This window comes from Neophocaena asiaeorientalis, unplaced genomic scaffold (assembly GCF_003031525.2).
Source record: "Neophocaena asiaeorientalis asiaeorientalis breed wild unplaced genomic scaffold, Neophocaena_asiaeorientalis_V1.1 scaffold629, whole genome shotgun sequence".
NCBI lineage: Eukaryota > Metazoa > Chordata > Mammalia > Artiodactyla > Phocoenidae > Neophocaena > Neophocaena asiaeorientalis.
In genome coordinates this window covers 5,163,474-5,177,401 of record NW_020175468.1, presented here as the reverse complement: position 1 = coordinate 5,177,401, position 13,928 = coordinate 5,163,474, and the positions used below count along the sequence as shown (strand labels likewise).

General features: G+C 47.6%; 1 protein-coding gene across 1 annotated transcript in view; it reads left to right on the top strand.

The window, feature by feature from the left end:
* RELB (RELB proto-oncogene, NF-kB subunit) overlaps nt 1–13,928 on the top strand; it is a 30,734-nt gene that overhangs the window by 7,519 nt on the left and 9,287 nt on the right. The window contains exons 5-9 of the mRNA XM_024768273.1: nt 1–155; nt 9,182–9,339; nt 10,686–10,777; nt 10,959–11,090; nt 12,656–12,760. The exon at nt 1–155 is cut by the window's left edge and continues 138 nt beyond it. Of these exons, the coding sequence (XP_024624041.1) occupies nt 1–155; nt 9,182–9,339; nt 10,686–10,777; nt 10,959–11,090; nt 12,656–12,760 (642 nt within the window). The remainder of the gene's footprint in view (nt 156–9,181; nt 9,340–10,685; nt 10,778–10,958; nt 11,091–12,655; nt 12,761–13,928) is intronic.

The window sequence follows — 13,928 nt, the reverse complement described above, 5'->3', positions numbered from 1 at the left end:
CGGCTCCGGGCCCCGGGCCGCGGCCGCACCTGATCATCACCGAGCAGCCCAAGCAGCGCGGCATGCGCTTCCGCTACGAGTGCGAGGGCCGCTCGGCCGGCAGCATCCTCGGCGAGAGCAGCACAGAGGCCAGCAAGACGCTGCCCGCCATCGAGGTGGGCACCAGGGGCGGTGGGACTCGCGTGTCACCCGCCCCGGAGATCCATATGCATGTATTTCATTATTCATGTATTTTATGGTGGTTATTATTATTGCTGTTGCTATTGTTGGAGCAGCTGACACCACTGTCACTTGGCCTTAAATTTAAAGGGCATTCAAAGAAAGGCCTTCTTCCCGGCAGTTTGACAGTATTGGTCAAAATTATCATCGGTAGCCTCCTGGTTCACCAGTGAGGCCTTAAGAATCAGAGTATCTGGGGCTTCCCTGGTGGCGCAGTTGTTGAGAGTCCGCCTACCGATGCAGGGGACACGGGTTCATGCCCCGGTCCGGGAAGATCCCACATGCCGCGGAGCGGATGGGCCCGTGAGCCATGGCCACTGAGCCTGCGCATCCGGAGCCTGTGCTCCGCAATGGGAGAGGCCACAACAGTGAGAGGCCCACATACTGCAAAAAAAAAAAAAAAAAAAAAAAAAAAAAGAATCAGAGTATCTGGATTCGAATCCAGGTACTGCCTTGGGCAGGTTACTCGGTCCCTCTGTGCCTCCTCCTCTACAAAATGGGATAATACGGACTTCCCTGGCGGTCCAGTGGTTGGGACTCCACACTTACACTGCTGGGGACTCGGGTTCGATCCCTGGTTGGGGTACTAGGATCCTGCAGGTCCTGTGGCGTGGCCAGAAAACAAATTAAAAAACTGAATTATAATAATAACCAAGCACCTGGGGTTGTTGGGAGGAGTAAATGAGTTACTTATACACGCCAAGTACCTCCAACATGGTGGGTGCTCGATTGAGAGAGCTTCTAGTATTACTAGTATAATTATTATCATTATTACTCTTAGGCCGGGCCATTCCACTTCTAGGAACTTATCATGTAGATATGCCTGCATCTGGGTGAAAGAGGGACGTACAAGTTTCTCCCTTGCAGCCTTGTTTGTATAGAGAAGAATTGGAAGTTTCCGTGTTAGTCATCAGGGGACTGGTGAAATAATCGATAATCTACCGATTGCAGTCCTATGCAGCAGGGACAAATGTATCTGTGTAAGTGTGCAGGTAAATATAAATACATACAGTTAATACAGAAAAAAATTTAAATGAAGCCATCCCTTAGGTACTGATGTGGAAGTATCCATCTCCAAGATATATTCATTTTGTTTAAATTGAGGTGCAGAATTTTGTGGGTATTATACAGTTGACCCTTGAACAACATGGGTTTGAACTGGGCGGGTCCGCTTAAACGGGGATTTTTGGGCCTCTCACTGTTGTGGCCTCTCCCGTTGCGGATCACAGGCTCCGGACGCGCAGGCTCAGCGGCCATGGCTCACGGGCCCAGCCGCTCCTCGGCATGTGGGATCTTCCCGGACCGGGGCACGAACCCGCGTCCCCTACATCGGCAGGCGGACTCTCAACCACTGCGCCACCAGGGAAGCCCAAACGGGGATTTTTTTCAACAGTAAATACGATCCCCAGTTGTTGGAATCCCCCCAGGCGGAACCGCAGAAACACGGATACTGAGGACTAGCTATAAGTTATAGGTGGATTTCCCACTGCAGGCAGGGTCGGTGCCCAAGCACTCCCTCCCCCACTCCCCACATTGTTCAAGGTAAACTGTACTACCGTGTGTGTCAAAAAGAGGGGAAAATAAGATTTTCAATTTGTATTTGGTAGTATTTGCGTACAGAAACTCTGGAAAGGAAAACAAATACAGGTGAATTCTTTTTTGGAGGCAGTGCTGAATGGATAAGGTACAGACAAGATTTTCAACTATACCCATCTTTATTTTATTTTATTTTTTATTTTATTTTTGGCTGTGTTGGGTCTTTGTTGCTGCGCGGGCTTTCTCTAGTTGCAGCGAGCGGGGGCTGCTCTTCATTGCAGTGCATGGGCTTTTCGTTGCGGTGGCTTCTCTTTTGCGAGCCCAGGCTCCAGTAGTTGTGGTGCTGGGGCTTAGGTGCTCTGCGGCATGTGGGATCTTCCTGGACCAGGGCTCGAACCCGTGTCCCCAGCATTGGCAGGCAGATTCTCAACCACTGTGCCACCAGGGAAGCCCTTTATTTTGTTTTAAAATTTTGAATCATATGATGTGGATCAAAACGTTCAAAAATATGAAGAGTCATGTTAAATTAACATAATTTAAATTAAATTAAAATGAACAAAAGTCCCCCATTCCTGCCTCCAGGTTCCCCCCGCCACCCAGAGGTGACCATTGTTATCAATATCTCATGGAGCCTTTCAGGAGTATTTTATGATTAATGATTATACAGGCAAATATATATATACGTATATACTATCCCCCTTTTGTACATAAAGGGGAGCGTGCGTGCGCGTGTGTATATAAAATGTGTGGGCTTTTTCGTTTTTTGGGTTTTTTTGGCTGTGCCATGCAGCTTGTGGGATCTATTTCCCCAACCAGGGATTGAACCCAGGCCAGTGGAAACATGGAGTCCTAACCACTGGACCACCATATTCCCTTCCAGAAGTTATTTGAGTGACACACATGAAGGAAATAATAGATGAACTGAGTCGTTCTCTACAGCCCTGCTCTTAATAGCGGGAAACAGGAAACAACCAAAATGTCCACCAATAGGAGACTTGCACAATATAGTATCCTATGTCCACACGGTGGGATGAGATGGTAAAGAGAATAAGGCAGCTTCAGTCATGCTGATGTGAGCTCAGCTCCAAGATATATTCTTAAGTTAAAAAAAACACATTTTAGGACTTCCCTGACGGTCCAGTGGTTAAGACTCTACGCTTCCACTGCAGGGGGCACGGGTTTGATTCCAGGTGGGGGAACTAAGATCCTGCAAGCTGTGTGGCATGGCCAAAAAATAAAAGTTAAAAAAAAAAAACAACTTCTGGAAGTGGGATTGCCCGTCAAAGATAATTTGACGGCTGTTGCCAAGTTGCCCTGCCTGGGGGGTTGCATGCATGACTGTCTCTCCCAGTGATTTCTGAGAGGCCTGGTTCATGTGCCTTTCCAATATGGAGACTTCATGTGTTTCTGGATCTTTGCCCAAGTGTCTGTGGACCCTGAATTATGTCCTCACCATCCCACCAGCCCTGGATCCCGGGCTCATCTGCTCCCTGACCTCCAGCTTCCTCCCTGGTGACCAGCTCTCAGTCTCCTCCAGATTTCCCCATACAAGACTGCCAGAGGGGTGCTGTTAAATTACACATCTGCTCCTCTCCCCTGTTCAGAACCCTCCTTTGGCTCCCTAGCACCCTCAGGAGGAAACCCAAGATCCTCCCTGAGCCTCTAAGACCTTTCATGGTCCAGCTTCTCCTGCCCATTCCCATCCAGCCCTCCTCACTCACCACCATCCAGCCACCAGCCCTTTGCCTGTGCCATTCCTCCTGCCTGGAGTGCTTTCCACCTGCAGCCTGGTCACCTCCTCCTATTCACCCGTGAGGCCTCAGCCCACCTCAGGGACGCCATCCCTGACCCTGGCCCCAGGTCCCAGCTCCCTCGTGTGAGATCTGTTTCCCTCTCCTCTTCCTCAGTGGGATTTGTACTCAGAGCTTTACTTGGGGGATTAGTAGAGCAACCCTGTCCTACCCCAACAAGTTTGGATTTTAGGGTCAGAAAGACTTGGGCTTTGGTCCTGGCACTGCCATTTACCAGCTGTAAATGTAGGGCAAGTCCAGTGCTTCCCTTGGCCTCAGTTTCCTCATCTGTAAAATGGGGATGAAGCTCCTGCCCCCACAGGACACTGTGAGGAAACCAGGGAGATGGCCCAGCACTGGTGTGCAGGACCCCTTACTCAGACAGGTGGTTGTAGTTGTTGTTATTGGATTTGGCTCCAGGCGTTGTGGCCAGAAGTAGCGTGTTAGTGGGACATTCTGGTGAAAAGAACGGTTTACTTTGAAACGTATATTCCATCACTGGCTTTTCAGGAATGGGCAAGTGTGGTACGTTAAGGGACAATTTTGTAGCCCCTCATTTATCTTTAAGCATTTTGTCTGTTTTTCCAATTTGATAAGGGATATTTTTTCAACTTTATGTCTCAAATTTTTTGGAAAAATTTTAAACCTATGCAAAATAGACAAGGATAGCGCAATGAACACCCGCATCCTTTTGCCACATTTGCTTTATGCCTCTCTCTTGGTTTATTTTTTTGGCCATGCCGCGAGGCTTGTGGGATCCTAGTTCCTGGACCAGGGAATGAACCCGGGCCCTTGGCAGTGAAAACACAGAGTCCTAACCACTGGACCGCCAGGGAATCCCCAATGCCTCTCTCTCTTTTTTTCTTTTTTTTAAAATAAATTTATTTATTTTATTTACTTTAGTCCTGGCTGTGTTGGGTCTTCGTTGCTGCACGCCAGCTTTCTCTAGCTGCGGTGAGCGGGGGCTACTCTTTGTTGTGGTGTGTGGGCTTCTCATGGCGGTGGTTTCTCTTGTTGTGGAGCACAGGCTCTAGGTGCACAGGCTTCAGTAGTTGTGGCTTACGAGCTTAGTTGCTCCGCGGCATGTGGGATCTTCCTGGACCAGGGCTTGAACCCATGTCCCCTGCATTGGCAGGCGGGTTCTTAACCACTGCGCCACCAGGGAAGCTTGCCTCTCTTTATATAGACATTTACGGAGGAAGATTTGAAAGTGAGTCAGAGATATGACACTTCACTCAGAATGTTTCAGCCTGTATCTCTCAAGAGCCATGACTTTTTTCCACAATGTAGGACCTTGTCTAATCACAGTGCTGTTATCACATTCTAGAAACATAATATTGATGCAAGAATATTATCTAAGATTAAGTCCATAGTCTAGTGATCCCAGCTGACCCCAGATATCCTTTATGCCTGTTTCTTTTCTTGTCTGTTTGTTTAAAATCCAGTCCAGGATCACGTGCTGCCTTTAGTTGACAGGTGCTGCTATGGTCTGAATGTTTGTGTCCCCCACCCTCCAATTCATATATTGAAACCCTAACCCAGAAGGTGATGGGGAAGGTCCCTTCCACCACGTGAGGTCACAGTGACACAGTCTGCACCCAAAAGAGGCCCTCACCAGAACCCAATCGTGCTGTCGCCCTGGTCTTGGGCTCCCAGCCTCCAGAACTGTCAAGAAATAAATTTCCGTTGTGTATACGCCACCCAGTTCATGGTATTTTGTCACAGCAGCCCAAACAGAGGAAGACAGGTGTCTTTGGTATCTTTTGACTTGGGTTCATTCCTCAGTCTGTCTTTGCATTTCAGGACAGGGACATTCGTGGAGGACAGGAAAGGCGTTTTGTAGAATGTCCCACATTCCGAATTTATTGGCTGTTTCCAGATTAGATGAGGTGATTCATTTTGGTGGGAATACCCCAGCGGTGGTGCTGTGGCCCTCTAGGCATCTCACATCATGGCCATGGAGTGGCAGTTTAATATCTGATGCTGAGTCGGAGCCCATGGTGAAGGTGGTGTATTAGTCAGCTCGGGCTGCCGTAACAAAGTACCACAGACTGCGTGCCTTGAACCACAGGAAGTTACTGTCTCACAGTTCTGGAGGCTGGAAGTCCAAAACCGAGCTATTAGCAGGGCTGGTTTCCTCTGAGGCCTCTCTCCTGGGCTTGCAGACGGCTGCCTTCTCGCTGTGTCCTCACTTGGTCTTTCCTCTGTGTCAGCACTGGTGTGTCCAGTGTCCACAGTGTTAGCACACTCTTTGTGTGTCCAAATTACCTCTTCTTATAAGGCCATGAGGAGACTGGATTAGGACCCACCCTAAGGCCTCATTAATTGACTCACCTCTTTAAAGGCTCTATCTCCAAATACAGTCACATTCTGAGGTACTGGGAGCTAGAGCTACAACATATGAATTTTGGGGGTATGCAGTTTAGCCCATAACAGGGAGTGACCACCATGGAAAAGGTATAGCTTTCCCTTTGTAATTAGTACATTACCTGTGGGGTGATATTTTGAGGCTGTGTTTTCCCCAACTTTTTATTTCTAAGTCTTTCCAGGCAGTTATTCTAGCTTTGTGTTGGTTTTGATTTCAGAGAGTTAGAACAGTAAATGTCCAACAATAGGGGGTGACCTGACTCCGAATTTCGATTTAGTATTTTCATCCCCATCTTTTAGAGGAGGAAACTGAGGCTCAGAGAGTGTCAGTTACTTGCACAAGGGTACACAGCAGATTCATTGTAGTGATTACTGCCATTTACTAAGTGCTCTCGTGTGCCAGGTACTTAGTACCTATTTTACAGATAAGGATGGTAAGACCAGAGAGGTTTATCACCAGGTAGAGCCTGGTTTGGTACCAGTTCTGACTGACTTCAAGGCCTAACGTCTATCCACAATCTCGCATGACATCTCAAAGATGAAAAGCTTTCGTGACTTCCCTGGCGGTCCAGTGGTTAAGACTCCGAGCTTCCACTGCAGGAGCCGCGGGTTCTATTCTTGGTCAGGGAGCTAAGATCCCACATGCTGCATGGTGCAGCCAAAAAAAAAGGATGAAAAGCTTTCAGCCTTGCAGAAATCTTGCTTTTCAGAATCTCCTAATGTTACATCAGGGAGCTGGTTAAACTAATGGTTTTAACCCATCTGACTCAATGAAATTTGTCTACTCAATATAAATTGTCTACTCATAATCATCCCTGAAATCCATAATGCCCCAACTTTAGTATGAAGGAGAAATAAAAGGGAAATTATACAGCCTATATAAGCACATTTATTTCAGTATGTAAATGCTTGGGCACAGCCTCAGGGAAATGAAAACAAAGTAGCAGTTGCTTTGGATTTCATTAATACAGCAGCATGAATGCAGCCCGACTCAGCGTGGGGACTTGGCGACTTAAATGCCACAAGTCCAGCGTGGCCATAGGTGACAGGATTTTCCAAAATGGTGAACAGTTGGGAATTCCCTGGCAGTCCAGTGGCGCAGCAAAAAAAAAAAAGGCCACCAAAGTGGTGAACAATTCTGAGTTCAAATGAAACCAGTCTTCTCTCAATTAACATGGTGATTGCAGTCCTTGAAAATTCAGTGTATTTGAAAGTTATGGGAAAAAATACTGTACATGTAAAATGGAAGGAGGTTCTGGGTTCTGACCATTTAAAACAAGTTTGTCACTGATGTGACTGTTGGCGGGACATTCAGAGGTCTTGCAGGACTTGTGTGGGACTGTCCTGGTATTGCAGGCTGTGTAGCATCTGTGGCCCTGTACTGCCTGCTGTGGGTCCCGATCCCAGTGTCAACCAGAATTGTCCTCAGTATCCCAAACGCCCCCTAGAGGGCAGTACTCCCTCACTGAGACGCACCTGTTCATTGTATTTTATAGGCACCGGCTTTACACATTCGGAGCAGGCTTTTGTGGTTCTTTCATGCCAGTTAGGGCCCTGTGAGTGACCCAGGAAAGCCAAGCGGCCACGTGGGTCTGGGTCCTGTCTCAAGGGGATAGTTTCTATCTGCTGCCCCACGTGACTGCTGAGTAGAAGTCCAGCCCCAGTTGCCATAACTTCTCTTTTAAAAAAGAGAATCTGGAAATCTGGAATAACGTGATGTCTCATACTTTTAAAATGTAAGCTCCAGATTTTCCCCAACTTTTTAAAAACATTATTTTATTGAAGTATAGTTTGTTTACAATGTTGTGTTAATCTCTGCTGTACAGCAAAGTGATTCAGTTATACATATACATATATATATATATATTCTGTTTCATGTTCTTTTCCATCATGGTTTATCACAGGGTATTGAATAGAGTTCTCTGATATACAGTAGGACCTTGTTGTTTATCCATCCTATATATGAGATTGCATCTGCTGACCCCAGACTCCAAGTCCTTCCCTCCCCCACCCTGCCCCAACTTTTTATTCTGAAAAAAAAAATCCTTTAAATCTTTTGTTTTCTAGGTTTTTTGTTTGTTTGTTTCATTGAGGTATAACTGATATACAAACAATGCATGTGTTTAATGTACACATTTTGATGAGTTTAGATGAAAAAAATTTTAATCTCCAGAAAAATTAAGAGTACCATAAGCACCTGTGTACCCTTCACCTATACGTACCAGTTGACATTTGGCCCCACTCGCTGTATCTGTCACTCTCTCTCCATACACACAAACACACACATACACGCATGCACAGCGCTCACACACACACAAATACACATTGTGTTTTTTGCGGACCCATTTGCAGATAAGTTGTAAATATCATGTTATTTCACCTCTACATACTTCAATGGGCATCTCCTAAAAATAAGCTCCTGCATGTCTAGGACACTCATTACCATCCCTAGGAAAATTAGTAATATTCCATAATATCATCTAATATACAGTCCATACTTAAATTTCCCAATTGTCCCCCAAATGTGTGTTTTATAATTGTTCCCCCCCCGCAATCCAGGATCCAATCAAGGATCCTATGTTGCATTTGGTTATCGTGTCTCTGTAGCCTCTCTCCTCTTTTTTTTTTTTTTTTTGAAATTGAGTTATATTTTATCAAATCTTAAGTGTATAGCTCTAGGAATTTTGACATATATATATATATATATACACTGTGTAACTACCAGCCAGGTCAAAATACATTTTTTGTTCTCTTTTAACCCAAAATATGACACCCGTATTTTTATTGTCTTTCATGTCTGACCAGATGACCACAGTTTGGGCTTTTCTGATGTTTCCTCCTGATTAGATTCCGGTGCTGCACTTCTGAAGGGGCTGTCATAGAAGTGACGTGTTCTTCCCAGTACATCCAATCAGGGGATGCCTGTGTTACTTTGGCCCCGTAGTGGTGACGCTGACCTTGATCATATGGTTAAGGTGGTGTCTACCTGGTCTCTCCACAATTAGTATGTTATCTGTGGGCTGTACTTGGAGACCTTGTGTGCATGCAATGTTTTTAAAGTCGAGTGGTGAAAGAAGGCACATCTGTGGGGCAGCTCTCATGTTATGAGGCCCCCAGGTTGGAAGCCTCCGGTTTAGGATCCTGGAGGGGTCTTCAGCAAACATTCCTCCATCGTCGGGGGAGAGGGGAGGGGCGGAGAGCTACCAAAGGAGGCTTGGATGGGTGCAGGTGTTTGCAAAGGGACCCCAAGAGCACCTGTCTTCCTGCAGCTCCGGGATTGTGGAGGGCTGCGGGAGGTGGAGGTGACCGCGTGCCTGGTGTGGAAGGACTGGCCTCACCGCGTTCACCCTCACAGTCTCGTGGGGAAAGACTGCACGGACGGCGTCTGCAGGGTGCGGCTCCGGCCTCATGTCAGCCCCCGGCACAGGTACCTGAGCCCTGACCCCTCACCCTTGGTCACGGAGATTTTGAGGGGCTGAGGATCACCCCAGAAAACCTTAGGAGCAGAGGCAGCTTAGCCAGACTCTCCCCACTGCATTTCCTAGATGGGGAAACTGAGGCCTGGGGGCCGTGGAGGGTCTTACCTGGGCCTGGAACCCTGCCGTACACGCATTCACACGAATTATATTTATCCCCATTTTGTAGAGGAGGAAACTGAGGCTCAGAGAGGCGAAAGAGCCCAGATAGCCAATGGCAGAGCTGGAATTTGACTGCAGACCTGACTTGGCTGCAAGTCCCATTCTTTCTTTCGCTTTATAATTTATATGTTTTTAATTTAAAAATGTAAAGGTTCAGAAAGGGTGTGCAGTGAAAAATAAATTTCCTTCCATCTTTGGTCCTCTGGCCACCAGTGCCCCTCTCTGGAGGCAGCTAAAGATATGCTATGCATTTATATTTTTTTCCTTCCCTTATGAATGGTAGCAGACATTTGCACCTTGTTTTTATGTTCCAGTACATCTTAGAGATAATCCCGTCAGTACACTTAGAGCTGTCCTGTCCTTTTTATTGACTGCATAGTATTCCAATGTATGGATGCACACAAAATTAATTAAGTCCCTATGAATGGGCACCCACAATGGTTCCAATCTCTGTTGCTCTATCCCTAACTGTGCTTCAGTGAACAGCTTCACATATATACTCTTTCTTCTGCAGGATGAATTACTAAAAATGAAATTGCTGGCCCCAAGTTTGTGCATTTATACTTTTAGTGATTTATAAACTTAGCGAAAATGTCAGCTCCATGAAAGCAGGGATTTTATCTCTTTTGTTCCCTGCTGTATCCCCCAGTGCCTAGCACAGTCCCTGGCACACAGTAGGTGCTCAAGAAATATTGGTAGAATGAATGAATACTGCCATGTTGTCCTCCAATATGTGATTGCTGGGGCAATTTACAGTCCCGCCAGCTATGGGTGAGAGTGCCTGATTCTCCACAATATCACCGGCAAAGGGTATGGTCAGATGTTTTGATCTCTGCTGTTTTGATGAGTTTTTTAAAAAATTGGCATCACATTGCTGTTTAATTTGCAGTTTTCTTATTATAAGTGAGGTCAACAGGTGCTTTCCTGTGGTAAAGATAAGTTCTCTCAAGAATTCTCCACACCCCTGAAAGGTTTGAACCCCAGTCCCCTCCCAATGCTGGGACCCCTGGGCCTGGGGGGCCTCAGCCTCTGAGACTGTGAGCCCTGAGACAGCATCTACCAGAGCCGTCCTGTGGGTTAGGGCTACACCTGCCCCCTCAGGATTACCCCCCTTGCCCCCTTCCCCCCGACTCAGCTTTAACAACCTGGGCATCCAGTGTGTGAGGAAGAAGGAGATCGAGGCGGCCATTGAGCGGAAGATTCAACTGGGCATCGACCCCTACAATGGTGAGTCCCCACGCCTAGCCTCAGCATCCTGTCCTCTCAGACCCCTCGCCCCCTCTGCCACCCCTGTCCCCTCGCCTTCTCCAGTATCCACCATCACCACAGCCCCGTCCCTTCCCTGTCCCCCATCCCCCCACCAGGGTCTCCACCCCCCACACTCAGCCTTCCCATATCTCTCCCGCAGCTGGGTCCCTGAAGAACCATCAGGAGGTGGACATGAATGTCGTGAGGATTTGCTTCCAGGCCTCATACAGGGACCAGCAAGGACAGATGCGCCGGATGGACCCTGTGCTCTCTGAGCCCGTCTACGACAAGAGTGAGTCGAGGGTGCTGTTCCATTAGGGTTGTCTTTGGCTGCAGGTACCAGAAAGCCCCACATACAATGGCATGAACAAACAGGGAGTTCTTTTTTTTTTTTTTCTCAGTTATTAAGGCTGTTCCTGTTGATTCAGCTGCTCAGCTATATCAGGGTGCTGGTTCAGCAGCTCTGTGATTCTCTTGGGCTTTCCCTCATGGTCATGAACTGGCTGCCGCAGCTCCAGACATCATGTCTGTGTTCAAGGCATGATGGGCAGTGACACCCTGTGTGGTGTGCAGGCTGTACACTGCCCAATTCTAAGGGTCAGCATTTACTAGGTAGCCTCTGGGAATGGGGCTTTCTGGTGTTGCAGAATGCACAACCAGTACAACTATACTAGGTAGCCCTTGAGAAGAGGCAGCATGAGTAATAATCTCTCTCTCTTTCATAGAGAAAATAATATATTCCTCAGAATCACCCTGGTAGACATCTCGTTATGTCTCATTGGCCAGAACTTGGTCCCACGGCCACCCTTAGTTGCAAGAGAATCTGAGAAAGCAAGTATCTAGGTTTTTCATCCTCTGTAGAGGGGTACAGGTATGGAAGAGAAGATTGGGAATGGCTGTGAGATTTTAGCCAGCCTACAGTGACTGCCACAAGCATCAAAATGGGCAGGGATATTAACTCAATCAGGACTTTTATGGGTGCAAGGGATAGAATCCCAACTCAAATAAGGAAAAAAAGAAGAATTTGTTCCATTAACTAAAACTATCCAGAGGTAGCACGGTGCTTCAGGTCTGGCTGCATCCAGGTTCTCAGTGATGTCGTTAGGGATCTCTTTCCATCTCTCAGCCATGCTTCCTTTATGTTAGAGTCACTCTTGGCAGGGCCCTCCCATGCAGGGGCAAAATAACTGTACGTAGCTCTAGTCTTACATCCTACCAGCATGACACTTCTCCCCTGCTCCCAAAGAGAGATTCTCTTACTCAGCATTTTTGCTCAAAGTCCCAGGGCTGTCTCTCATTGGCCTAGTTTTAGTCATGTCCTCCTCTCTGACTAATCAGCTGTAGCCAGAAGGAGGCGATGCTCTGATTGGCCAGGTCTAGGGCAAATGATCACTGCTGAGCTGGGAGTGGGCTCCGCCCTACCCAATCCCCATGACTGAGGTGGGGGGTGGTTCCTTAAAGGAAAACTGGGGGGGGGCTGTTAACAAAAGAAGGGCCAGGACTGCTAGACTGGCAAAACAACATGTGTCCACTACAAGTTTCAGGCCATTAGCCCTCATCTAAGACTCATCCCTGACTCCTGACCCCACCAACCCCTCCCTGAGGTCTGAGGGTCTCCCTTTTGAGCAGACACTCACCGGACCTCAGCACGGAGGACTCATGATCGTCCATTAACCCCTCCTGCCTGGGCATCTTCTTTTTCCACCTGGACCACAGGTTCTAGAAGGATCAGGCACCCTGGCTTCTCCATTTCCCACCTCTCCACACCCCAGGGTGGGCACCCATGGGGTACCTGGTAAGGGTTTGATGACTGAATTCTCGTTTTTTCTGTGTGCCCCTTCCTCTCCTCTTTCCCAGAGTCCACAAACACGTCAGAGCTGCGGATTTGCCGAATCAACAAGGAGAGCGGGCCGTGCACGGGTGGCGAGGAGCTCTACCTGCTGTGCGACAAGGTGCAGAAAGGTGAGGGGCCTGGGGCAGCGAGTGGGCGGAGTGGGGTCTGCCGGCTTGCAGGGGCAGCTGGGGAGCCCGGAGGATGAGAGGGTGAAGAAGAGCCAGTTAACCAGGGGAGCCGAGTGGAAGGGTCCAGAGCTTTGGTTGTGGAGGCAGACAGAAATAGCCCATTGATTCATTCACTCACTGAGTCACTCGCTCACCTGCTCGCTCATTCATGAACAAAGAAGGAGGCACAAACAAACAGTGCTGGCCTGCGCTGGGTACCTGGCAGGCCTTGCCATCATGAGCTCCGGGGGGACTCTGGTATTAAAATCGTGGAGGTGCATAAATAAGTGCTTTATGACAGTTGGATCAGGGCTACGAATGGAGAAAATGGACGATGTTTCCACATCTGTTCAAATGTCAAAACCTTTTTCCAAATAGGGTTTTTGGGTTTTTTTGTTGGTTTTTGTTGGTTTTTAAAAAAATTTTTTTGGCTCGCGCCCCCGGCATTGGAAGGGCGGAGTCTTAACCATTGGACCAATTAAAAACAGGATTTTTTTAAAAAGAAAAAACAGCCCAGGATTGCCTGGGGGGAGAGCTTTCTCTTTTTTCTTTTTTTAATATTTATTTATTTATTTGGCTGCGCTGGGTCTTAGTTGCAGCACGTGGGATCTTCGTTGCTGCATGCGGGGTCTTTTTTTTTTTTTTTAATTCCACATTTATTTATTTAAATTTTATTTATTTTTGGCTGCCTTGGGTCTTCGTTGCTGCGCGTGAGCTTTCTCTAGTTGTGGCGAGCGGGGGCTACTCTTCATTGCGGTGCCCACGGGCTTCTCATTGCGGTGACTTCTCTTGTAGAGCACGGGCTCTAGGCACGCAGGCTTCTGTAGCTGCAGCACGTGGGCTCAGTAGTTGTGTCTCGCGGGCTCTAGAGCGCAGGCTCAGTAGTTGTGGTGCACGGGCTTAGTTGTTCCGTGGCATGTGGGATCTTCCCAGACCAGGGATCGAACCGCAGGTCCCCTGCGTTGGGAGCATGGAGTCTTAGCCACTAGACCACCAGGGAAGTCCCTCTCTTTTATTGTATATATCTTTTCTCTATCCTTTGTATCTTCTATCATGTGACTCTATTATAAATAACATCACCACCAACAGAAGAGCAAACATTTGCCTTTCTCTTTTTTTTTTTTTTTTT